General features: G+C 37.9%; 4 protein-coding genes across 4 annotated transcripts; 1 reads left to right on the top strand and 3 right to left on the bottom strand.

Moving 5' to 3' along the window:
- Positions 1-5,945: 5,945 nt before the first annotated feature.
- Positions 5,946-9,705, bottom strand: LOC110865911 (50S ribosomal protein HLP, mitochondrial). Its single transcript, XM_022115244.2, has 5 exons — positions 9,556-9,705; positions 9,260-9,323; positions 8,036-8,127; positions 6,339-6,714; positions 5,946-6,178 (listed from the first exon to the last, which is right to left on the bottom strand). The coding sequence occupies exons 2-4, from the start codon at positions 9,291-9,293 to the stop codon at positions 6,340-6,342; spliced, it is 501 nt and encodes a 166-aa protein (XP_021970936.1). The 5' UTR covers positions 9,294-9,323; positions 9,556-9,705; the 3' UTR covers positions 5,946-6,178; position 6,339.
- Positions 9,706-10,196: 491 nt separating this feature from the next.
- LOC118479639 (transcription elongation factor SPT6 homolog) lies at positions 10,197-11,280 on the top strand. The gene is made up of 3 exons (XM_035974273.1): positions 10,197-10,281; positions 10,849-11,083; positions 11,127-11,280. Exons 1-3 carry the CDS (start codon positions 10,197-10,199, stop codon positions 11,278-11,280), a joined length of 474 nt encoding a protein of 157 aa, XP_035830166.1.
- Positions 11,281-16,051: 4,771 nt separating this feature from the next.
- On the bottom strand, positions 16,052-19,962 carry LOC110865910 (G2/mitotic-specific cyclin-2). Its single transcript, XM_022115243.2, has 12 exons — positions 19,779-19,962; positions 19,550-19,612; positions 19,312-19,408; positions 19,180-19,227; positions 19,071-19,095; positions 18,813-18,950; positions 18,613-18,726; positions 18,410-18,499; positions 18,111-18,332; positions 17,931-18,029; positions 17,053-17,231; positions 16,052-16,466 (listed from the first exon to the last, which is right to left on the bottom strand). The coding sequence occupies exons 2-12, from the start codon at positions 19,602-19,604 to the stop codon at positions 16,316-16,318; spliced, it is 1,218 nt and encodes a 405-aa protein (XP_021970935.1). The 5' UTR covers positions 19,605-19,612; positions 19,779-19,962; the 3' UTR covers positions 16,052-16,315.
- A 3,454-nt stretch (positions 19,963-23,416) lies between these two features.
- On the bottom strand, positions 23,417-26,531 carry LOC110865909. Its single transcript, XM_022115242.2, has 10 exons — positions 26,414-26,531; positions 26,264-26,342; positions 25,938-26,134; positions 25,555-25,659; positions 25,413-25,469; positions 25,231-25,311; positions 25,024-25,058; positions 24,850-24,939; positions 24,601-24,751; positions 23,417-23,745 (listed from the first exon to the last, which is right to left on the bottom strand). Exons 1-10 carry the CDS (start codon positions 26,528-26,530, stop codon positions 23,623-23,625), a joined length of 1,035 nt encoding a protein of 344 aa, XP_021970934.2. The 5' UTR covers position 26,531; the 3' UTR covers positions 23,417-23,622.
- Positions 26,532-27,449: the final 918 nt, after the last annotated feature.

Here is a 27,449-nt window from a genome sequence, read left to right as displayed (position 1 = left end):
GGAACAACGGGGAAGAAACTTGGAGGTATACGTCGATGACATCGTTATCAAAAGCCTAACCGAAATGGCCATGATAGACGATATAGCCGAAACCCTCCACACCATGCAAGATGCGAATATGAAACTAAACCCCGGGAAGTGTTGTTTTGGGGTAGAACAAGGAAAGCTCTTGGGGGTAGTAGTCACAAAGGGCGGAAACAAAGCTAACCCGGAAAAGACTCAAGCTGTGGCCGAAATGCGATCTCCCAGGTCTTTGAAAGACACCCAGCAGCTAAACGGGAGGCTAATCGCTTTAAACCGTTTTTTGTCAAAAGTAGCTGACAGACCCTTCCCTTCATGAAGGTGCTGAAGGACTAACTTCAAACGAACAAGATTAATTGGACCTCTGAGGCGGAAGCCGCTTTCCAAGAAATGAAGGCCTATATTTGTAAACTCCCAACACTGGCCACCCCAGTACCCGGGGAACATCTGACCTTGTACCTGTCCGCCTAAAAAACAACCATAAGAGCGGTCACGATGGTGGAACGGGAGGGAAAACAGATACCAATATATTTCATCAGTAGAACACCTAAAGGCCATGAAGAACGTTGCATGCCCCTGGAAAAGTTAGCGTTGGCCTTTGTTTTCGCATCCAGGAGACTCAGGAGGTATTTCCAAGGGCACAAGGACACCCTGATGACAGATCAGCCCCTCCAAAAGGTGCTCAAGAGGCCGGAGCTGCCGGGATGATTGGCTAAATGGGACGTGGAACTGGGAAAACACTCCTTGGAGTTCAAACCCAGGACAGCCGTGAAAGAACAAACACAGGCAGATTTCCTGGCAGAAGTCCCTGAGGATGAAGAAAAAGAACTCCCAAAATGGGAATCCTTGAAAAGAAAAGAGAAAGAGAAGGAAGACAAGGCTGTGTGGAAACTCTTCACTGATGGAGCCTCCAGTGAAGAAGGGAGCGGGGCAGGCATTACTTTGATAAGCCCTGAGGGAATCGAGCTAACCTGTGCCATAAGACTGGACTTCGAAAATACCAACAACACTGCAGAATATGAAGCCCTCTTAGCAGGGATGAGGCTAGCAGAAAAGACGAAAGCAAAACATGTGGAAGCTAGCACTGATTCACAGTTGGTAGTCAAACAATACCAAGGAGAGTATGAGGCCAAAGACAACACCATGGCTCAGTACGTGGCAAAGGTAAAAGAGATGGCCAAGGTATTCAAAACTTTTAAGCTGGAACACATTCCCTGAGGGAGAAACAGAAAGTCTGATACCCCCAGTAAGCTAGCCTCAGTAGCATTCGATCACTTAGCAAGAGAAGTCAAAGTGGAAGTCCTAACCCCCCCTCCATCAGTACAGAGGAGATAGCTGCAGTTGAAAACACACAAGAAACATGGATGACACCAATTATAAAGTTCCTCAGGGACGGGACCCTTATCTGCCGGAACAAAACGATGTTCTCTCCTAAAGGCTAAAGCATTCTGGAAGTCCCTTCCATCAACAAGAAAATCCCTTCTCTTGTGGATAAGGTACCTCAGCAGTCGCTTACAAGAACAGGAACGTATACTTTCCATGGAATTAAGTCCAGGAAAAGTTCCTTCCGAGATTATGAAGAGTATCCCGTTCCCTGGGATCAAGTGTTTTAGAAGTCCCTTCCATAAACATGAACATACCTCTTCCTCGGGACTAAGTCTTGAAGAAACTCCTTCCGAGAATAGGAAGGAACATATCCCTCCCTCGGGATCCAGTATTAAGGAAACTCCTTCCAAGAATAGGAAGGAACATATCCCTCCCTCGGGATCCAGTATTAAGGAAACTCCTTCCAAGAATAGGAAGGAACATATCCCTCACTCGGGATTCAGCCTCGAAGAAACTCCTTCCGAGAATATGAAATGATGAAGTACAAGGGTCGTTCGGTCATTAATCAAAAGATGAATTGAATGAAAATACAAGAGGAATGTGAAGTAAATTAGTTTGGGGACCAATGTGTCATTATTTGAAATTTAAATGTGGGAGGTAACTAAAGTGGGAGTGTCACAATGGAGATTAGTATCTCTGGGAATTAAGTCTTGGAGGAGCCGCCTCCGAAAAAATGAAGATGTCCCACCCTATGTGATTAGGGGTCTCGTAAGTCTCTTCAACGAACAGGAACAGGTTTCTCCCAAGAAAAGGAGGGTATCCCCTCCCGTGGGATTAAGTATCGCATAAGTCTATTCAACGAACAGAAGTGCACCCGACTACGGGATCAAGTATTGGTAAAGTTCCTTCTAAGGACGGGAAAGTACATCCCAGGGATTTGATATATGAGAAAAATCCTCCTTAAAATTTCGCACCTGAACAACTTATTCAAAAAAAAAAAGGAGGGGGGAGAGCCCCTTGACAAGGGACTTCGAATCTGAAGAATCCCTTCCTTGAAAAGAAAAGATCTCCGCCACAGGTCTGTGTTTTAGAAAGTATCTCTCCAAAGAAGAGGAGCCCCATCTCGGGGCCGCATACGTTTGAAGAAGTCTCTCCAAGAGGAGAGGGTTGCACATTCCATGGGCACCCATTTTTAGAGAATTACAACATCTCTCCAGGGTAGGAAAGAGCCCTTAACAAGGACTCACATAGGAAGGTTCCTTCTACATAACAGGTGTTTTTAAAGGGCTCATAAAACCTTTCCAAAAGGAGAAGATGCCACCCCTTCTCGAAGAACAAAAACCTGAACGGTTCGAAGACCTTGCTAACGGGTCAAACAGGATCATCTAGGCAGACGTGCCGAACGATCTTACAATAAAATAAACATATACATAGGCATACATACATGCCGCCTTAATCAAAACAAGGCAAAGCCCGGCCGTGGGGCTAGGACTAAGTCGACTACGTCCAAAAAGCCGAAGCAGGCATATGAAAGTCCAAGTGGCCCAAACGCCATTGGACAACAGGCCCAACAGAAGCTTTAACAACTTAAAACAAGTTACAAAGCGGGCCTAGGCAAAGCCTTTACAACTTAAGTAAGTTACGAAGCAAACTATAGAAAGCTTTAACAACCCAAGCAGGTTACGAAGCAAAACTTGTACAAAGCTTTAACAACTCAAGCAGGCTGCGAAGCAAACTCATGCAAGGTTTCAAACGAGTCACAAAACGGGGCTACGCAAAGCTTTAACAACTTAAAAAGTTACAAAGCGACCCATAGAAAGTCTTAACGGCTTAAAAAGGGTACAGAGAAAATTCATGAGAAAGTTTTAAAACAGTTCAAGCAAGGCAAAAACCCTCATTAGAGGAGCACCATACAAGGAGTATAACACGGTAAATAAAGCATCCCAGTCGATGCTCTTAAAGAAACTACTCCTGAACGAGTACCTCAATCGAAATGCCCTAAAGGAGGACATGGCAAAACAATCTAAATAGCATAAACGCTATAAAAAGTACTATCAAACAAGTGCATGGGAAAAAATGCCGTCAAGGAGGCATAGATTGAAGTAAGGTATTGTGCTACCCTACTTGAGGGGTCACCTTGCTATTTCGAGCGCTGAATGCAAGGTTGTCCCGAGGATAACAAAACAGATAACTTTGGCATAACGTGCCCCAGGCTATGTTACCCGATAGGCCGGGATGATATATTGAGGGCGGATAATGAACCGCCTAGATGTTCAGGGACTGGAACAAGTCCTGCACCCATTCATGAGTAAATAGGCTTGGACTAAGGATGACATGACGACGAGGGTCCCCGCTTGGGCTCCTCGTCCGGGCTCATCGCCCTAGATTGGTGGCTGGGCTTGAGCCCACTTGTGTCTTTCTCGGTATGTTTAGTTGGTTTGAGTGGGCCACGTCCTGATAAGCCCACTCTTGGATCGGCCCATTAGGGCTGTGGCCCAACTATCTCACTACATTAAGAGAACTTCCTTCCCCAAGAAGGGACAGAAGAGATTTTTCCCCACAAAAAAAAGGTTACTACTTACTCCACTTCTCTAAGATTACTCCTGTTCCTTTACTCTCTCTCTCTAAATTACACTTACACTTATAACATCTTTACCATACAAGATACTGACTTGAGCGTCGGAGTGCCCATGGGGTGAACCCCCTCGGGCCCTCTAACTAGAGTTTCATGTGGATGCAGCCTGAGACCGACACTCCGCAAGAGGAACTGCCACCATGACGACGAGAGGACGAATCTGAACCGGAGCTCACCGAATCTAAGGTTAGTACCGCCAAAGCCCCTTGAACGACTTCAGGGATTTGGGGATTCGACACCATAATAATCATAAGCTTGAGCTTGTGCTTGTGCTAGCGGGCTGTGTGCAGTGTGCTATTTGAATTTGTTGATGTAAAGACCAAATTATTTGAGCAAATCCATGCACGGGATCAAGTATTCTACATTTTGCCTCGTAATGCAATTACTCTGCTGCATTGGTGTGTCCTGCATAAAACCACATGTGACCAATAAAAACTGACAGTGATGGTAATATGTTATTGACTAACCAAGGTTCATTTTTCTGTAAACCAAGATATGAACAAGATTATGGTCAAGGTTTACCTGGAGTAACTTGCTGAGGTTGGTGGTGCCATAAATATACAAGAGAATTTTTGCAGATAATCGTTAAGAAAACGTGCAAAAACGCATTCTTGAGCACATCGAGTGGAATTCATGTGATCTTCACCCCGCTCTTTGTGGCGGTACCGGTAAAGTACTAGCATGTGGTGTAGTTGTCAAAGAAGAGAAAAAATTAACTTTATTGAAGTTTGGGGACTGTATGATAACTTTAGTATTTACCCCGTGTGTTCGGCGGTATTGGTATAGTACTCTGGCATGTGGTGTAGTCGTCAAAGAAAAAGAAAAAGCAACTTTATTAAAGTTTAGGGAGCTGTATAATAGCTTTATTAAAATATAGAGGGTGTAAATGAAAAGATACACTAAAATACAAAGTAGTTTAAAAGAGAAAAATCCTACTAAATCACAACAGTTGCAGCAAAGTGGTGTTGTCAACTAAAAAATATAATAAGGAAAGAATTAAATGAAACCAATTTGGTAAAAAGTAATGAAGTTAATTAAGAAGAAATTGTTTGAATAATAAATGATATTGTTCACTACGGTTTAAGTTGTTTCAGCATTGAGTAAATGGCCAAAATCGTCTCTGAGGTTTGGGTATATTTGTCATTTTCATCCAAAACAACTTTTTTGTACCATATAGACCTTCACTTTTGGGATTTTTTGTCATTTTTATCCAAACGTCTGACGTTTTGCCAAAATCGTCCCTGAGATTTGGGATTTTTTGTCATTTTCAACCAAATGTTTGATAGAAAAAATAAAGCAAATTAGATATTTGGATGAAAATGGCAAAAAAACTCAAAAGTGAAGGACTATATTGTACAAAAAAGTTGTTTTGGATGGAAATGACAAACATGCCCAAATCTCAGGGACGATTTTAGCAATTTACTTTTCAACATTTTACTTTTAGAGTAATAATTTAGTAAAGTAATCAATTGAAAATAATATTTTTCATGAAGAGTAACTTCCATTGTTTAAGTTTATCTTGAAACTAGATTGTGTGGGACTATGGGAGCATCAATTATATATATTTCCCCTGTTTTGCTTTGATCACATCCAACAATAATATGCTTCATCCGGTTTACTAGTACTATTTCACAAGGCTGTTTGTGATTTTGAGGCTTCAGGAATGGGTTTGAGAATGACTGAATATGTTGGTTTATAACTATATTTTTTTTATATAACAAATTACTTGGTTATTTTTCATACAATCATCTATTACTATTTATTATAGTGAAGATCGGACTCGAACACTTTATTAAACTAGTAATTTTACATGTCACATGTTGTGGCAGCGTGGAAACATAAAATAACTTGAATCTATACTGTTTAATGAACGCGTATTATATTTGGCCCGACTCTTTTCCGAAAAGAAAATTATGTGAAAACGTAAACCAACTGAAAAAATAAATAAAAATAAGGGAAAAAATTACATTAAAACATAAATGAATCAACTAAGCATATAAGCCCACTTAACTGTTATATAGAACCAAACAACAAAAAAGTCCAATGCATTATGAACTTAGGGTGCATGCAGTCAGATCAAAATCTTAACTTGACAGCCCCAAATTACAACTCACCTAACAAACTATAAAAGCTTAAATTATACATGAATCAACTGATAACCACGAATAATTTAAACCACGTTTTACTATCTCAAACCTGAAACGCAAACAATGTCACCGTCAATGCATCATCCAATGAAAGAAAACAATCCAAGAAAGATTCGGGTCATTGTTTCATCTCGAATGGGTCAAACAGGTTCAAAAAAAAAGTTAGCAGGAGAACGAACCAAAACACCAAACCATTTAACGATTCATACCTCATGCAATGTGTTGTGCAAGACTGAGTATCTTGACATGCTTCTTCTTCCTTAACTCATGTGGGACCGGGCCAAAGACTCGAGTTCCAATCGGTTCACCTTGCTTGTTGACCAGTACAACAGCATTATCATCGAATTTGACCTCGCTACCATCAGAACGGCCCTTTTGCATGGCGGCACGAACCACTACCCCGTATACCACCTGTCCTTTTTTAACTTTCCCTCCGGGTTGGGCCTCCTTCACTGATGCGACTATTGTGTCCCCTAATCGGGCCCCTTTCTTCCCCTTCAAAGCTTGTATACACATTACTCGTTTCGCACCAGAGTTATCCACCACTTTGAGATTGGTTCTCATTTGTATGAAACTCCTTATTTGCTGGAAAGTTCATGTATTTAAGATATGTTCCACATTAATATAACCAAAGGAAATTCACCCACGTCAAGAAAATGTATGAGTGACAAAATGAGCAGGTGTTTGGATAACACGTTGAACCGGTTGGGTAGGCCTGTAAATGAACCGCATGAATTGTTCGGCGGGAAGTTCGTTTATTTAAATAAACGAACGAACAAGCATGAACGCACGCTTTGTTCATTCATTTATGTCCGTTTAGATTTTAAGTAGTTATATGCATATAAATATAAACATTAAACGGGATTTCTATTTTCTAACTACTCGTATAAAAATAACTAACTAGTAAAAAATGGACGCCCCGCTTACGGTATGCGCATATAATGTATATATGTGTGGGCGAGGGGGGCAAAAGTGAAAGTGCACTAATTTTAACGTTATTTTACTAATTTCGTAAAAATAACGTTAAAAGAGGGGGATAATTAAATGATTAATCATGCATGCATCATGTGGTGGCGTTGATAGCCGAAAGACAAATGGAGTACATGCACAAATGGGCCTTTGTTTTAATTGCTGAGTGTTATGTGCCTTATGTCCAAGGCTTGATACAAAACTACTATGGGGCCGGGGGTCTCACTGGAAGCACCTCTCTATTCCTACAGTGTAGAGGTAAGACTGTCTACATCTTACCCTCCTCAGAACCTACCTTAGCTTTGCTATTGGTGGGATTTACTGAGTATGATGATGATGATGAGTAATAAAAAATGGTCTTTTGAATTGAAGTAATGTTTATTAAATTATGTTCGTATAAGTTTGTTTATGTTCGTTTGCGTTCGTGAACATAAATAAACACGAACATGCTCATTTTCTTAACGAACAAAAAAATGTGTTCGATTACATGTTCGTGTTCAGTTAAAGTTAAATAAACGAACACGAACATACACACGTTTGTGATCGTTCGGTTCATTTACAAGCCTATGATTAGGTAATACGTTGAATGGAGTTGTGGCCCATGAAACACTTCTTATTCAATCTTATATTGTAGAGAAACACCTCTTATTCAAAAGAATAAATTTACTATAATTATTGTGTCGAATATGATTATATAAAATTATATTATTTCAACAATAACCTTTTTATTAAAAAAAAAGATAATGGAGGATTTAGGCATTTAAAAGTTAAAACACACTTTAGCACTTCTCAACCCATTTGAGCTACTGGGCACGTTATTTTTTACGCAGAAATCTTTATTTTACCTGTTAAAAGTTAAAACATGGCCCAGATCTACCTATTCATAAATAAACGGGTCAAAATGTGTACATCTAATTTAAGAAAAAAAAGAGCAGACCTGAGCCAAGGAATTGTTACAGGTAGTCTCCTGTGATGATCTTATCATTCCTGATGAGGAACTGTTGAGGCCTCGCAAAAGTGAACGTCCCACTAATTTGGTTTATTTCATGCATATAAAATAAATTTTAATCAGAGCAGGCAAATTTTATGATACAGTCTAAGAACACAAAGAGACCATGCATGCAAAAAATTAGCATACATTAAAGGTTGGGGGTAAGTTATAGATGCGAACATCTGATACAAGTTTAACGAAGAAACAGAAAATGAGGATTCTTACACTTTGGCAAAATTATTCAAGTCAAAGGGGTTTAGTAACACTTCTCAGCACTATACTGTTTGGCATGCTCATGTGCGATTTTTTAGCACAAACAAAACAACCAGCTATACTCAAACAAAAATATGACAGCTTCTTTGACCAAGCAAATCGATCAACACCGCCTAATTACTCATAATCGATCAAACACGGTCAATCTTGGTCAAAATCGTATCTAGTAGGTCAACTCGGGCCAAGTTTGACTTAAAAAAATTAATAGAATATAATTTCTACGCCTATCATATTAAAGAATGAATATAAATTTTCACGTATTTTGTTATAATTATTAGTAAATTTAGGTTATTTGACACATATTTAATTTCCGAAAACTAATTTCTTTATAATTTAGAGTGTCGGAGTACTCCCCGAGTACTCTCCGCCTAGGCCGAGTACTCTCAACTCCCCGCTTGACCGACTAGGGAGCGCCTAGTGACTTTTGCAACCAATACAACAAGGTAATTAGTTCATAAATTACAAGTTCACGCCTTTTTTTGAACAGCAAATTTGGATCACTGATGGACCACTGGAGTACCATCATGCCACCAGCGAAACCACCCGATCATATCCATCTCCACTACACTAGGCTATAATGCCTATACACCAATTCAGGAGGGAACCCAATAAATCTGGGAAAAAACCATTGTGGGAATCGAACCCAGGACCTAATGTCCACTAAGTCTTATCCCACCCCCTAGTGTCATTAAGGTGTGAACTTGTACAACCCGGTTTCAAAGAGTAAAGTGCACATGATGGATGGTTATAAGTTATGCTTTCTTAACTAAACAACAAGAAAGGTCGATGCTTTAAGAAGAAAAACAGACAAATTGTCTCATACAGAATACCAATTACAAGAATGCTACTGGAAAACTTGATTATATTACTCGATCAATCAAACCTTAAAGTGCATACCATGAAACAACTTAGATGTAGAATTTGTTGCCATCTTGAGCCGCTTACAACTTTCGTCTAGTACCTGTAAACATCAAGCTTAATTTTAGCCTTAATCCTAACCTTTACCCGTTGGGAACCAAAAAAAGAGAGTGATGTAAGTCACAGTGACATAATTCGGTGGTCATGGCACGATTTTCGTTTTGGTTCGTCCGATCGAATTCGCGGTACGAAGAGGATCCGGGTTCGCAAGGGACGACCATAATGGCAACAATTCAAAGGTAATAGAGAAGAAATGGTGGCTAATCGAAGCTTACCTGCTTGCTGGCTGATTGAACCTTACCTTCCCTCCCTCCCTCCCTGCTGAATCAACCGTAGAATGAAAGAAAGAAAGAAAGAAAGAAAGAAGATCTGTCAGTCAGTCGGCTGTTTGTTTTTTAGGTTTAGAAGATAGATGGAGGAGCAAACAGGGAGATAGGCTGCTTTTTTAGGTTTAATTTTATTTCTATTTTTATTTTAGAGATTTTTACATATATCATATTTACCCAATCTTTTAAATTTATTACATATTTCCCCTACTCAAATGAAATTACCCAATTACCCTTTTCTAATTTATATCAAAACTAAAGAACCTTGTACTCACACCTGTCAACATGGTAGGATGCTATTAATTAAATTTCAAACAAAAACAATGAAAATATAATTAATTAAACTAGCCGATGAATAAAATTTTTAGCAGTTTATTTGAAATTGGAAATTGGGCGAACAACGAATTGGGTATCGTGCTGTCTGAGGCCGTAGATGTGGGGATAGAAAAAAAGAGTCGTAGAGGTCGCACAACTGAGATTCATGCTGTAGAGAGGAGATAACAAAAGAGAAGGGAACATTCATGAGAATGTCGGATAGGGTGGTAGCAGAGCTTGGTTCTGATGAGTGGTGAAGATGATGGTGTTGTGATATGGGTGGAAATCAGCACAAAGGTGGTGGTTGGCTATGGATGGTGACAGAGAAGAACGGTGAGGGGCGGTGGTTCTCCGGCGACGGTACTGGTCGGAGATGGCGGTGGACAGCAATGAGGATGGCGATGGACAAACAGGAGATGATGAACGACTGACGGCTGTTGGGTGGTGTCGGAGATGAAGACCGGCAATGGCGATTGACCATGGCGATAAAGATTTTAGAAATACATATTTTATTTACTGAACAAGATGATTGAACAAGATTAATATTAATTATTTACCATATGCTTTATGAAAGAGAAATATATAAATGATTTTAAGGGTAAAGTAATATATAATAGATAATCACTAAGATATTTCATCAGGGGTAAAATAGTATTTAAAAAAAGTAATTTTAATGAAATTGATAAATATGTAACATATAGGGTCTGTTTGGTATAGGGTAATGGAATGGACGGGTGAATGGAATGGACGAGGTAATGGAATGGATGAGGTAATGGAATTAATTTTTACCATTCCATGTCTTGTTTGGTTACCATGTGAGAATGGAATGAATCATTACTTTTTTGTTGTTTGGTATGCGAGAAAAGACGAAGGAATAAAATCGGATGGCGGTGGTCAATGATGCGTGGTGATTGTGGGTGGTGATAGGTGGCAGTTGTAGCAGCGGTGGTGCTGGTGGGTGGAGACGGTGGCGAGTGGAGACGGCGACGGGTAGTGACAACGGTGGTGTGGTAGTGGGTGACGGTGAAGGTGGGTGGCAGCGGTGGCCAGAGGTGGTAGTGGTGGCGACGGTGGCGACGGTGGTGGCAGGTGGTGGCGGTGCGTGGTGGTGGTGGTTGATAGCGATGACGAAGGTGGGTGGCGATGGCGGCGGTGATCGGAGGTGGCAGCGGCGATGATCGAAGGTGGGTGGTGGCGGTGATCAGAGGTGGCAACGACGATGGTGGATGGTGGCGGTGGCGGTGGCGGGGATGGAGGTGGGTGGCGGCAAAGACGGTGGCGGGTGACGGTGGTGGCGGGTGGCGGCGAAGGCGGGTGACGGCGGCGGATGACGGTGGTGGTGGGTGGTGGCAACGGTAGTGAGTTGTGCTGTTGTTAATGAAGGGTGAAGAGGGAATGGAATGGAAAAAAAACAGGGGGCAGGGATGGAATGATTTTGAGGGAATGGAATGCATTTTGGAATGGGCGATTCCATTCCATCGACCAACCAAACACTCTTTTCTTCATTCCCTCTCAATGGTCCATTTCATTCCACCTCTCATTCCTGCATACCAAACGCTACCATAGAGTTTAGGAAGAGGAAATATGTAATATATATAGTTTAGGAAGGGTAAATATGTAACTGATTTTAAAGGTTAGGTAAATATGTAATAAATGATCTTAGTAAGGGGAAATATGTAAATGACCCTTTATTTTAACTATATATATTATTAGCCAAATAGGTTAGGGTGAGAGGGGCACTCCCCTAAGAGGGAAGTCCCCTCTTTTACGCATAACTAATCCTTGTGTGCCACGTCAACTCCTCTTTTAAACTCCCATAACACCCTAAATTGATGGCGGCACTCCCCTCTTAAGAGACTTGGTTTTTTATTTTTTATTTTTTTGTTTTTTTATTTGTTGTAATTATGCATGTTTATAAAAAATATTAATAAAAATTAAATAAAATTTAACAAAAGACATTTCAAAGTAGAAAAATAAAAATAAAAATTAAATTCAAACTAGAAAATTAAAATTACATTCAAACTAGAAAATAAATATTACATTAAAACTAGAAAATAAAAAATTTAGAAATCGCACGGCCACCCGTACTTGTATCTCGATCGTAATTGTAGTTTTTCATCGTCTCGCGTTGTTCCGATATGAGCTCGCGAGCCTCCGACTCTCTTTTCTTCCTCAATTCAATCGCCTTCACTTCCATCGCGTGCTTCGCTTCTTTCATGGCGGTGTACTCTTTGAATTGTGCCGCCAACTCGGCCGAGCTTCCCTCGGACGATGTCGCTTGACGCTTGTCTCGCCGTTGTGTTCTTTGTGGCGATGGGTCTTCGTTCATATCGGGTATGGAAGGGTCCACGTCAACGGGCTTTCTTTTTTGTGCTGAACCTTCCCCTTCCTCACCCAACAATGGGACTTGGGCCCATTTGTCGTGTTTTCGAACGACCTCCCACGCCTCGACATGTTGAAATCCGTTCGGAAATCTCTCTTTAAATTCCTTTAAAGCGACTTTCATCACGTCGAGATCCTTACACCCGCTTCATCGTGTGCGATCCTACATATTATAAAATAATAAGTGTTAAAAAAATATGAACTTAGTAAAGAAAATTAAAAAATATACAATGTTAAAAAATATAATTTTTACCGCTTGTTGGTATAGGCCGTTGAAAAAGTTTATTTTCATCATCATCGGGCCCCATTTAGACCGTACTTGATGCACGGTCCATTTACTTCCACCGACGGTGGCATTAAAATAATCTAAAATCTTACACCAAAAACTATCGCGGTTTTGTTGATTGCCCTTCTTTTTGTTGGTAGAGCAATGTACCTACGCCTTCGCCAACGCCTCTTCTTGGACCTTTGTCCATTTTTCGCTCGCCATTTTTCCCTTTTTATCCTGAGCGTCATCTTCTTCGTTGCCCGCGTCTTCATCCACATTATATTCATCGTCCTCGTCCTCGTTGCCCAAATTTTGAGTTTTGGGCACTACCTCATCGTCCTCGTCGTCGTAAATAGGTAGAGGACGTTCAACATTTCCTCGTGTAGATGGAACTTGTGGGGAACGAAAACCATATGGGTCGAAGGCGGGGGATTAAGTGGAGCATCCATTGATAACAAATTTTGAAAATAGCCGAAATTGGGTTGAAGGTTGGGTGGTTGGGTGTTGTAAAAGGAGGGGTGTGAAGGTTGTTGGAAAAAAACGGGGGTTGTGAAGTATATCCGAAAGGGGGTTGTGGTTGTGCACTTGCACCGCTCGAACCACCACGAGACGGTTACGCGCCCCGTCCCTTAGTTTTTTTCTTGGCTTCGCGGGGTTGGTTCTCCATTGCTCGGTTTGAAGTGGGTGTGGTTTGAGAGTATAAAAAATGAGTGAAGTGGGTGTGGTTTGAGAGTATAAAAAATGAGTGAAGTGGGTGTGGTTTAAGAGTATAAAAAATTAGTGGTGGGTGTGGTTATTTATATTTGTTTAAAAAGTGAATTTTTTTTTTTAAATTTGACCATTTAAAAGTGACCGTTCCTCAAACATCGTGCCATTCAACGCGGTGAATTCATGCCGAATCTCCTCCCCAAATCGGGTCCCCGCGTTGATGGCGGCGGTGTTCCCGATCGGGGTTAGGGGTCACCGCACCATCTCCCTGAGAGTGCCCTGGATACCCTTATAAACCCCGTATATTACAAGGTTAAGTAAATAAAAAATCAAATAATTAATAACGAAGATTTATAGAACGATATTTTTAAGACGCTTTTCTAAAATCCAAACAAAATTTTGTGTCGTGTATGATCAAAACTTGTGATGTTTGTCAAGTTTATAAATATGAAAGCATTTGAACCATCGATTATAAGACAAACTATCATCGATTTTCGTATGGTGATAGGTAGGTGTGAGGCTTGTTGATAGGGAGCCACCGGTCAAGACCCATGATCCACCATCTTCAACCCAGCCTCAGAAATGCATAGAGAACCTGCGGGACTAATTAAGAAGGATGCTACTAAAAGTTGTTATAAGGTTATTCTTTATAAAAGGAGGGATAAGTGACAGAGAACCACCCGTGGATGGATGCTATTAAATGTACCCCTTCCTCACAAACATTTGATTAAAAGTTATAAGCTTATTAAGTAAAGAGGGGTAAGTGTTGAACGTTGACCATGGGGTATGGTTTGGATAGTCTCCAAAGAGACTACCCGTCACGTAGGCGCCACATCACCACGGGAGGAGGACCATCCCCTTGGGGACTACCCAAGGGTGTGGAGGACTACCCACCTTAATAAAAAAATCAATATATATTGAAGGGGAGAGACTGTGAGAGAGAGAGAGAGAAACCTGAATGATTAATGAAGGGGGCCCACAATTTCAAAACCTCAGCCCCGTCTCCAACGTCTCCTGGGAGACGCAGGCGCTGCGACGGGCCTCCTGGGGGCGGTGTGCGACGGTCCAGGACGGGGGATGAGCCCCATACCCTGTGGTCTAATTAAACCCACTATAGTGTCTGATTTTAATTAAACTTAAATGCTTCAAAGTAAATACTTAATATTAAATATGAAATAGATAAAATAAATATTATATGGGGTAATGGAATGGACGAGGTAATGGAATGGACAAGGGAATGCAATGGATCATTGTCATTCCATGTCTTGTTTGGTTACCATGTGTGAATGGAATGAATTATTATTGTATATTGTTCAGGTAGGCAAGAAAAACGGAGTAATAAAATCAGCGGTGAGTGGTGGTGGTGGTCGGTGGTAATGATCGTGGGTGGTTATAGGTGGCGGTGGTGGGTGTCGGCGGCGGCGATGGGTGGTGGTGGTGGCAGCGAGTGGCGGCGCGGCGGTGACGACGAGTGGTGGTGACGGCAAGGTGGCCGTTGGTGGTGGGTGGCAGCAAAGGTGGCGGTTAGTGGCAGCGACGGCGGTTGGTGGTGGCGGTGGTGGTGGCATCGACGATGGTGGTGGGCGGCGGCACCGAGTGACGTTGGCGGTTGGTCGCAGCTGTGGGTGATAACGGTGGCGAGTGGGTGGCGGTGGCGGCGGCGGTGGCTGTTGGGGTGAGGTGGTGGCGGGTGGCGGCGATGGCGTCGGTGGTGGGTGGTGGTGGTGGGTTGTGGCGAAGGGGGTGGGTTGTGGTGTTGTTGATGAATGGTGCAAGAGAGGATGGAATGAAAAAAAACATGGGGGGTGGAAGGAATGATTTTGAGGGAATGGAATGCCTTTTGAAATGGGTGATTCTATTCCATTGACCAACCAAACACTCTTTTCTTCATTCCATCGTAATCATTCATTCCATGCCACCTCTCATTCCTGTATACCAAACACTACCTTAATTTAACGGTTTGTTCCAGTTTCATACGGTGGGATTTGGTATAAACCATAAACCAAACCTTAAATTATGATTTTAAAACTTAGAAACCGATCGAAAGTAAATGAAAAAAAATCCATACTGATGACCGGTTTGAACAGTTCATGGTTTTAAACCGGACAATGAACACCCCTAGATGATGTACCTTCACTTGATCGACTTGGTGAAATACCAAGTGTCCAGGCTTTGTTAGGTCATGTGTAGTATAAAGCCCATTTGTGGGCGTTATGCGACACGTGTGGTGCCACGTTACACGGGGGCTTTATGGGGCGGTATATCACTAGAGCCCGTAATCATAAAGCCCCTACCCATCATTACCTAATTATTAATTTACATTTTTTATCAATTAATTAAAAAAACACTTAACTATTTTTTTATTGGTCAAAACCATAGCCCTCCTCCCTCTCAAGAAAAATCACGCCGCTATGGCTATGGCGCTCCACCCAAAACTGACCCCTATAGCGCCGCCCGTCGTGGTGTTTAGGGCGCTATGGGACGCGATCGGCCAACAAAAACCACACATAGCGCCCCATTACGGAGGGTCTTAGTCTAATCACTTATTCAACTTGAACCAACATATACTTTCAATATTGAACAAGCACTTTTTTTAACGGCGAACAAAACACAACGCAACTACATAATTACAAACTTACACTAGTTTTCCCACGATAAATCTTTGTATTTAGATCTACTCAGAAACCGAAGATAACCGACCGATTTAACTTCACTAACTTCTTTTTTTACCGTCGGCTATACCCGCCCCGTTGTGAACTTCAATTTATCAGAAACATGAAACTGTAATGCCCACTATATAATACTTGGGTAAGGCAACTTAATAGCATCTTAGAATATCAAAAGATGCAAATTATCCATAACAACTTAGAAGAAAAAAAAAACATCTTAAAAGAGTTTGAGATCATCCTCAAACAGAAGCGATGATCTAAACAGTTGCAGCCGGAATAAATCCCAAAAATACTTACGGGCGGGCAGCAAGTATGCGTTGCCCAAATGATTAAAAAAGTTTGTCTTTTTAGCATAAATGTCAATCAGTCAGTCCCAGAACCTCGGATACAACATGAAGATAGCTGGTTGGATGCGTGCAGCATGTCCGTATTTAGACGTTCCATACTTGTTGAACACGGCAACAAGTTTCCCTGTGCCTGACTTCTGGTGTAAACTAACCATCATCTTTGAACATTCCCTGCATAAATAATAAAAAGCCAACACTGTTACCTGCGTTACAAGATTTAGTACAAACCAGAAGTGAAAAAGACACGTTTTTTGTTCCGTTTAGGAAAGGGTGTGAATTTTTGACATGATACGAACCCAACACGAAATTCACGGGTTTGGGTTTAGTCTAAACGGGTTCAGGTCAGTTTCAAGTTGACCCGTTTAACCCATTTATATTATATTATATTTTTTACAAAATGTTTTATGTCATAAATTAAATTGGGTGCGTATTTATGCCATAATTTCAAGGATTTTAAAAAGAGAAATTGACATAAGATTTGTGTTTTTTTAGTAAATTTTAATATATTAATTTGCAGAAAAAAAATTAAAAATAGAAAAATCGGGTTGAATGGGTCGTGTTCGGGTTTGTCTAAAATTTTCGGGTTGGGGTCGGGTTGAACCCGCCAACCCACGAACATGACCCGTTTAGCACCCCTAAAAATCCAACTTTCTTTCAAACCAGAACCAGTTGTTTCTGTTCAAATTTAATTCATTGATGCATAAAATCTTACAGTAAAGTAGCCAACAACAAAAAGTAGGGAAAAAGATCTTCTTACAAAAGATGATTCTCAGAATAGTTTGAATAAACTTCACATGTTTTGGTCCATTTTTTTGATCTGTTGAGGGTACATTCCGCAGTGAATACAGCAGCTGCCGCTAATAACGAAGGTGGGAACTTCAGCATTGCATATTCCGCCAAGCACATATCAATCAAGTAGAAGGATAGTAACTCCAACTATTTAAAAAAGAAAAAAAAACATCAATCAGAAAAAAAAAACGTTGTAATTGTCACGTTTTCCAAAATCAATAACTGTAACAAAAAATAAAGTAAAATACGATTTTCGTTCCTGAGGTTTGGCTAGTTTTACAACTTTCGTCCAAAGGTTTGTTTTTCCGCATCTGGATCCAAAAAGTTTGTAATCTTGGCATTTTCGTCCGGCTCGTTAACTCCATCCATTTTAGTCTTTTCTGTTAACTTAGAGGTTAATTCGGTCTTTTTTGTAATCTTGGCATTTTCGTCCGGCTTGTTAACTCCATCCGTTTTAGTCTTTTCTGTTAACTTAGAGGGCAATTCGGTCTTTTTCACTTGATGTACAAGCATTTAACATAATGTACAAGAATTCAAAACAAAACAAAGTAGGTAAAAAGACAGAAATACCCCCGACTTAACGGAGAAAAATAGATGGAGTTAACAAAGCAAGATGAAAATGGCAAGATTTAACATAATGTACAAGAATTCAAAACAAAACAAAGTAGGTAAAAAAACAGAAATACCCCCGACTTAACGGAGAAAAATAGATGGAGTTTTAACAAAGCAGGATGAAAATGGCAAAATTTCAAACCTTTAGACGAAAGTCGCAAAACTGGCCAAAGACGAAAATTGCATTTTACTAAAAAAAATGATGGATAGAAGTAACATAAAATTAGACGAGACCTCTTTGTAAGATTTAGCGGCTTTCAGAAACCTTTTGACGAACACATATGGAGTTGGAACCGAGAGATTGAATTGAAGGGTATTCACCATTTCGTTTTCCTGTAAACACCAAATGAGAACTCGTATGAGGTTATAGTTTATAACGGAAAGCAGATATTAAAATCTTGTTTTTTTACTTACCATGTCAAGAACTTCAGTTCTTGTGTACGCTTTATCAGAAATCACTATAAAGTCATCAACTACGGGCACAGAAACTTCTTCGTATTTGCACGCTAGAAGCATCGCCGTCATTCCAACAAGTTGAAGTTTCTTCCTTGACACAGTTTGGCGCTCCAAGAATCGGTCGATGAGATTGACCGTTAGATATAACGTCTCTTCCATAAGTTGAAATTTATAATGAACCTGTTGAATTCTCATTAGGTCATGACATCACAAATTACTATAAAACTTTCGGATCTGGCATAAACGACACGATGTACCTCGATTAGCCAGTCCACGAGAATGGCTCTCATCTTATCGGTTATGTCATGTTGTTGTGACATGTAGTTAGGTGAAACACAGCTTGATATCTGCAATCATATATGGCATCTTCATAAACGATGGATCGGAATTAAACATGCTTAAACACGAGTTAACTGAATTCATGAATGATGGGTCGGAATTAATGATTCCAATATATTACCTCTTGTTTTCGGTAATGCGAGTAAATATCATCTATATACTCAACCACAGCAAGTGGATCACCTTTGTCTGCCTCGTCAATGTCCAAAACTGGTTCCTCGTATATGTCTTCATCCTAAAATACGAATTCGACGTATTAAACTATTAGTTAAGCATGCTACGAAGAATAAGAATGAAGTAAAAAGGAGATAATCAAACTACCATCTTATCAATTTCCTCAAGCATTGCTTCTGTGTGTTGCACAAACATTGGTGCACTAAAATCATCTTCAAGATCAATCGTAGAGAACTCTTCGGTGTCGATTCTATCAGGGATTGTTTCGGATTTTGGCTTCTTTCCCTACAGAAAGAAAGTTCATAAATCTTTTTTATAGATTTTGGACAATATGCATAAGCTTCTTTTGACAAGTTATCTCAAATGGGTCAAATTACCAAATATGCCATTACTAAAAGTGGATACCTCAGGTTTGATGGCGATTTGTTCACTGCAGAAACAAACAACAAGATTGGGTCTCATAAGTGAAGTGTATCACAAAAAGCAACAAGTAGTAAAAGGGACTGTTACTGACCTCGTAGTAACCGGAGCCAGTGGTTTCTTAGAAGGGTTTGTTCTTTTCCTACAAAAAACAAAGATCAATATGGGTATTTAAAAAGTGATAAAGATCATTATTAATCTGTTAGATATAATAATAGTAAAATACCCCGGCAAACCGTTAGCATAAGGGTATGCTGTTGCAGCAGTAACAATGTTCGGGTTGAGATCACCCAACGCCCTCCTGTTTTGCCCAACTGGAACACCTAATTTTCATTACAAAGATTCAAAAATCTCACAGAATTTATGATATTTTGTGTAAACTCACCCACTCAGACGTTTCATCAAACAGTTCATCTGCATCAAATAAAATATAAAAAAAAATCATATTATTCATTTAAACTTACCTTGTGTTCTTGTAAGAGGCATTAGATCTGGATAATTCTCTTTAAATCCAGCCATTGCACAATCTATACAAAATTCAAATAAAAAGTAAAGAACCTTTACTTAATATTCATCAAAACATACCATCAAAAACCAACTACTATCAAAATTCATTAAAACCCTAATCAGATTAATCAACAACGATCAAGAAACAAGTATGATCTAGATCTTCAATAAAGATAATGAACTCACCAGTAAACAAGTTCAAATTCTTTGAAAAGTAAACAAAAGAGAGAGGGATTAACAGAAAATCTTGATGGGTGTTCAATCGATTAAATAATCTTCAAATATCAATTGATTTTTGATGGACGAAATCTTGAAAATCAATTGATTTTTGACTGACCCATATTATTGTTTTGAAATAGAATCGTAAACGTCGGATTTTTGTCTGGATTTGTTAACAAATTTTGCTTTTAATTCCAACGGCTAGTTAACTAGAGCCATTGGATCATTCTTTTTTGTGTTGATCGAGTTTTCATATAGGTCCCTCAGGCTATGGATTTAGTCAGAAGTTACCCTTCTTTCATGGAAGAATCTTCTTGACTCACTCACTAATTTGGATTTGAGTTTTTCTTATAGCCGTTGGATGCTTTTATTATTAAACAAAGTTGACTAGTTAAATTAGGTCCTATTTATTGGAAGGTGTGTAAGAGTAGATTTAGGAGGGTGTTTTGTAGTTAAAAAAACATTGTTTGGACTAAATTAGGTATGTTGTTGAATTCGTTCCTTAATTTAATTTCGTATCAATTTAACGCTTGACGGTATTATATCTATCTATTATATTAAAAAGTACATTTTAGTCACATGACATATTATTAGCCAATCATTTTGTTGATGTGGACACCCTCTTAGGCTAGAGAATTCCCCTCTTGAGCGCCACTCTCTTTCTCTATTCTCTTTTATCTAAATCTAACTCACGCTTATTGACATTGGTTTTTCCATTCATTTTCGAGTCTTCCATCGCCATCTCTCTTCTCTATTAAATATGTTATCTTCATAATCTTTTTAACTCTTTCCTTTATCGATTGGATGAAAGCTCTGGATGAATATGAAAAACTTCGAGTCTTCGATCGAATCCATTACCTACGTGTATCGCGTCTCTCAGAGCTAGCGCGAATCCCATATTCTGAACCGAAAAGTTTCTTCAATCGGGTACTATTTGAACATTCTGTATGCTTTGGTATGATTTGATTTGTATAATCCTTTAATATTATGTTACATTTGTTGATTATTTAGTTTTGTTATCGAAAACCCTAATTGTTAGGTAAAATTGTGATTTGTGTTTCAAAAACCCTAACTAGTTAGGGAAAATTAGATTCGGTTTACAATTTTCAGTAATCTTCAATCTTCTGTATGTTTTGGTATGATTTGATTTGTAGAATCGTGAGAATTTTAACTAATTGGGGAGAATGGAGTTTGGGTTTACAATCTTCAGTGATTTATAATCTTCTGTATGTTTTTGTATTATTTGATTTATATAATAGTTAGAATTAGAATTTTATCATACATTTGTTCTTTATTTAAACCTGTGTTTCTAATATATGAATAAGATGATTTCATAATATGTATTGTTTCTGATTAACAATCTTTCATGATGAGTTATTTACAAAGTAATAATGATTATCATCAAAGCTCAATTAAAAACTAATTTCTAACATTTGTTGTGGTTTCCTCAAAATTTGCAAGGGATTATAATGTCACTAAAGATATAATGGATGTCTTACAAGATGTTGTTGGTGTTGATGTTCAAGACGACCATTCCGATGGATAAGCACTTGAAAAACATAATGTCGATGCATAGAAGTTGTATGAGATTACATTGTTTCTGATTAACAATCTTTCATATTCACATATCACTTTATAACACATAAAGTTCACTCATGAATAATCCATTTTCGCGTACGTCGATATATGCGTATTTTAACGTTTCGGGCTTCGGAAGTCACGTATAACTACTCAAACACCAAAGATACTTAATATAAGTTAAAATACTTATATTTTTATAAAAATATCAGTTAATAATCTGATTTAAAACAGTTTTGCAAAAATCATTTTAAAAGCCGATTTTTACCGTTTTTAACGCATTGTCTTGCACCGAACTTTACCGTAATCATCCCAAATCATCACGACTTGATATTTTAACACAACACATGTTATTTACAGATTAAAATGGTGGTTATACTCAGGATAGTGCAGGTCTCATGTAAGACACATAAATCATGTAAATTTACCCATTTTACTGCTTTTTAAGCTACATGTACAACATGCAAAGCTACCAAATCTATGACATGATTTTATATCATCAAAACACATCATATAACATCATTTTTGCAAGCTTATATTCTGATTTATATGTATTTTCATCATACCATAACATTTTCATTTTCTTATGATCATTAAATCATCATGCAAGCTTGTGTACAAACATCTAGTGCACATTTACTTCATCATCATCCTCCAAGATTAAATACACTCATCCTACATTTATTATGATTTCTTAACCTATTCAAATCATAATTTTTGTTCAATCATTCACCAATCATTACAACATCAAATGGATATAACATTCTTCACATTTATGAACATGCAAACAAAACCCACATATTCATATACATATATACACACATACGGTTCATATATACATACATATACACTTCCAATTTCACTTTTCTTATATTCACTTCAAATCATAAGACTTTAACATGTCACTTTTCATAAAACCCCTTTTTGATTAATCATGCAAACACTTTTCATAAATCTCATCATGCAAGAATCATGATCTTAACAAAATCAAAACACGAACATTACCACACATATACATACACCTACGACCATACATACATATATATTACTTCCATTTTTATTTTGTTTAAAAACTCATTTCAAGTTTGTGAATAATTCCAAGATCAAGAGAAACCTTCCACTATCATCATCACCACCAAAGATCAAGAACATGATTTTTAAAAATAAGTTTACCAACACTTCAAATACGTTATATTAACGTCATATTCAATAATTTAGTGCCTTCACATATTCATAACACGTGTCACACTAGTACAATATAGGCTCAAAATAGCTAGGTGTCACAACGCAGACATGTATTAATGGGACCACACCACTCCAGACATGCGATCTTGCCATACAAGGAGATATAGAAGGTTCTAGAAGGAAACACCTGGCGATAGAAAGATGCTCATAGCAGACAAGAAAGGACGGCAGGTGGCACCAATTATAAGGCGCCAACATCTGTCACAAGATCTTCATGGGACAGACTGACAGCAGATACAAAAGGACGTTGAGCTAGAACGAATAGCCATACGCCACGTCACCTTCGGTACAGGACCAGGCCTGGTTACGTCAGAAGGGACATAATAGATATTTCTCCTGGTCGGACATCTGCCAAATATCCAGCTGGCGGTCCTTCTCCTTGACAATTCTCCGGCTATACATAGAAGGCTCAACCTCCAGGTTTTAGGATCCGTTTTCTTACTCTCTCACTTTATACACACACTAATATCCTCAAAGCGATTACTTATTCTCACGATGGAGGGTGGTTACAAGGAGAACCCGCAACCTCTCCTCCTTGTAATGAGTTCACCGGTGTTGTTCGTTTTGCAGGATCGATCGGAAGAGCCGGTCATTTGTCGAGTGAAGGAAGGAGATTGAACTGACACATACGAGACAATCCAGCTAAATGGCTTAGTGTTATTTATTGTTTCTTAAATTGATGAAATTGATATAGATAAGCATGGTTTTTCAAATAAATTATTAAACACTAAAGTATTTTAAATTAATCCAAACTTTTTTGAAATGCAGCAAGATGAAAAAAATAAATGTACAAAAAGTTCATGAGATTATTTCGAAATGTTCAAAGAAAATGGCTCACTAATTCAAAACACTGATTCCATATGTACAAACACAAATATGAGAATCAATGAAGATCAAAGTATTTCTCTACTTATACAATATCATCTTACCTCCCACTCTTCCATGTAAAAAATACCACTTTTATTTCAAAAATAATAATTTCTAATATTTATTGAAGATCTTGGTCTTCCTCGTTCCCAGGAAGAATTAATTGAAGATCTTCATTGTCTCTGTAAACTTGAACCAATGCAGCCGCTTTATACGCAAACACCCCTACCATTGCCGGCGTAAGCTACACCCAACAGGCATAACAATCAGGATATAAACATAATCACTTGACTGTCTACTTTTCAAAATTTTACTTATGTTGGTAATTTCAATCACATAAACGTGTCACTGATGACACGGTTGGATGACGGTTATCCAAAGTTCATCATCTTTTGTGACACTTTTCATGATAATGAATTCTAAAGTCCAGAGACCATATTAGTAATGAAGTAAAACTGAGAAAGTAGTTGCTAATTACTGAAATTTTAACACAAACAAAGATTTGCAACCAAAGGGCTGAACCTGCATACCGTAAAACACATGTAGTCATAAAAAATAAATAATAAATAATTTTAGTGCATGTAACCTCTTGAATCACGTTATTTAGATATTAAAGTACACAAATGGTCCCTGTGGTCTAACAAAATTGTGGATTTGGTCCCTAGCTTTCCAAAAGTACACAGATGCTCCCTGTGGTTTGCACTTTGTAACACATTTAATCCCTAACTTGGACATTCTAAAACCTTTAGATTTGTTGGCTAGGGACTAAATGCGTACAAAGTGTAGACCACAGGGACCATCCTTGTACTTTTGGAAAGCTAGGGACCAAATCCAAAATTTTGGTAAACCACAGGGACCATCCGTGTACTTTACTGTAAATATTAGATTAGTATTGTAATGCTGTTTTTGTAATCATGATCAACACATTAATTTTTTATTTTTAACTTTTTTTTGGAAATGGTCAAAAAATAGTTTGCACGACAACCCTTACTTAAAATGAATTGTTTTAACATCGTGTCACCCCTCGGTATACCCTGACCGATGAGAGGAAACATAAATGTATCAAAAAAAAAAAAAGGTATAGAGTTCAGAATAATACCTGAAAATAATCATTTGCAAAATGTTGAGAGAGACCCCACAATCCATAAATGGCAGCCGGAATCACAAGGCGTGGCGATGATAGAGCCATGCTACAACCCTTCACCACTCTTTCAAAGGTTTCCTCCAAGTCACCACTTCTTATTCCAATTCTAATTTCATATTTACAAAGGTATAACTTTTTTCAAGAGTAATGTGGTAGATATATTAAATTAAAAGATAATCATATGATACGAGTCGAGTAGCTTACTTTTTTATCTTCTTTTGCCTGAAAATTTGTGGAACTTCTCCTCTTGAAATGTTGTCCACATACCGGTACAAAAGTTGAAGATACAGGCAACTGCATGATTATTAATAAATTCATCGTCGCTACAAGGTCCAATGAAACAAGATATAATAAGCGAGTAGATGACTTTACGCTAACCTGAAAAGGACACCCGTTGCATAACTGACAGCAGCCTAAGCAAATAGGAACAAGATACATAAGCAGCTATCACAACTGTTTTTATCAACTAATAAAAAACTAGATTAAACTTGTTCATTATTTGTTATTTGATTGTGTGTAAGTGGAATCCCTGGTCCTGAAATATGAAGAAAAAAATTACGGAAAATTATACCTCTACTTGAATACCTGGATGGAGAAAGTTATTAAACAATATACACTGCATGCACTTCCAATACCAACTGTCAGATACAACAGTTCTCTCTTCACCTGTACCGTAGTAACATCAAACTTTTCAAGTTAAGATTTTGATTAATGACATATCAAATCCATGTCGTTAGAACGAGGTTGAAGAAGTCACTTCTTCATACCGCTTCATACTGAAGTAGGTTCAGTCTGGTTCTTCTTTGGCTGTCATCGCGTTGTTGCTATTACAAAAATATTTATGCATCATTATCTTATAACTACTAATCAAACACATATCAAATTTAACAAGATGAAATGCACGCATACCTTAGCTCGCATCTTTTTGTTTATTGGTGCAGTATTTTGGCCTAATAGCCAATCATTTGTTGTCGTCAATTTCAGAAAACCACCCGTATTTTCATCTACAAATGGCTACAGTACTCAAATGTGTCATAACATAAAACTCGGAGGGAGGAGACGGATGTTTTGCTATTAATAAAACGTGTAATGACTGAAAAAATAAGCGAAAATGTAATTGACGACACCATGGATGGGTCAATAAGGTTGTTAAAAAGGGGTTAAGCTAAAGGATTGAACTAAAAGAGAAATGGTGAAACAGGTTCAATCAAAGTCATCCAAAGTGTTACTGTATTTGATTAGTTTTGTACAAGTATAGAAAAAAGAAACAGATAAGTAAATTAATTAATTACCTCATCATGGAGTTGATTAGCATTATTATTATTATTTGTTAATTGAGTATTATGAATGTTGATTGTGTTTGTCCTCATCATCCAAAGTTTATCAGACACTTTTGCTATAAAATCTCCATTCAACTCTCTATCCTTCAAAAAAGTAAGCAGCAGAACATCATTCTCTTCTTCTTCTTCTTCTTCTTTGATTATAAAATCTGCAGGAAAATAAAAATTACTGGCTAAATTTAGCAAGTGAGGAGGTACAGTCTGTCTGGGTGCCTTAATTAACACAAACACTTAAAAGTAATTAATTAAAACAGAATAAAGATTTAATCATAGCAGACCTCCAGCAGAAAGCCTAGTACTAGTGCGCATGGTGCTGATAGCAGAGCTCCTGAATTGACGAGCAAACCCACAAGTAGCCTGCTTGTTGTAAACAAGGGCTTAGTAATTTCCGTAAGAGAAAATGGTGAATTAAGAAGATGTATGTATACCTTGAAATTAGAGGAGGGGGCGACTGAGGGAAGGGGGAGAGGGGAAGCCATTGGAGGATGCATCATCATCTGATTATTCACCACAACAAACACGGATAGCATAGATAGGATCATCATCATCATGGATAGATGGATGGATATTATCATTCATTTTACTCTCTTTTATCTTTTTTTTTTCTTACTTTTTTTTATAAATCTTTATTAAAACGGTAAGATATAACTTTTTATTAATTCGTATATAAAATTATGTTCAACTCATGCAATATATTAGATTCTTAAAAATGTAATTTTTTTCATTATTTAATATATAAAATTAAATTTATTCAACCCGTACAATACACGGGATTCTTAAAGATATAATTTTTTATTATTTAATATATAAAATTACATTTATTTAAAACAAGATTTTTAAAGATATATTGTTTTATGATTTGGTATATAAAATTATATTTATTCAACCCATGTAATAAACGAGGTTTTTAAAGATATATTGTTTATTATTTGATATATAAAATACATTTATTCAACCCGTGTATTACACGGGTTCTAACCTAGTTTTATATATATATATATATATATATATATATATATATATATATATATATATATATATATATATAGAGTTAATTACACAAATGGGTCATGTGGTTTATACCTAATTTCGCCTTTGGGTACTAATTTTTTATTTTAACAGATTTAGGTTCTATGGTTTCAATTTTATTACACCTTTGGGTACTAACACCAAAATTAGTTAATTAATGACTAAAATACCCTTACATTTTTTTAAGTTTATCAATGTAACACATTTGGGTACTAACACCTAATTTTATTTAAGTTTAAATCAATTTTACAAAATCTATTTATTTTTTTTATTTTCATCTTTTTATTATATCTCTTAATTAACATAAAGTCTATTTATTTTTTTTATTTTCATATTTTATTAAATTTTTATTTAACATAAAATCTACTTGTTACACCATTATTTTTTTAAATAGATTTTTTTAAATAAAATCTACTAGCTATATAGTTTTATGTA

Source organism: Helianthus annuus, chromosome 6, assembly GCF_002127325.2.
Source record: "Helianthus annuus cultivar XRQ/B chromosome 6, HanXRQr2.0-SUNRISE, whole genome shotgun sequence".
NCBI classification, from domain to species: domain Eukaryota; kingdom Viridiplantae; phylum Streptophyta; class Magnoliopsida; order Asterales; family Asteraceae; genus Helianthus; species Helianthus annuus.
The sequence above is the reverse complement of the archived record's forward strand: the minus strand, read 5'-3'. Positions and strand labels throughout refer to the sequence as shown.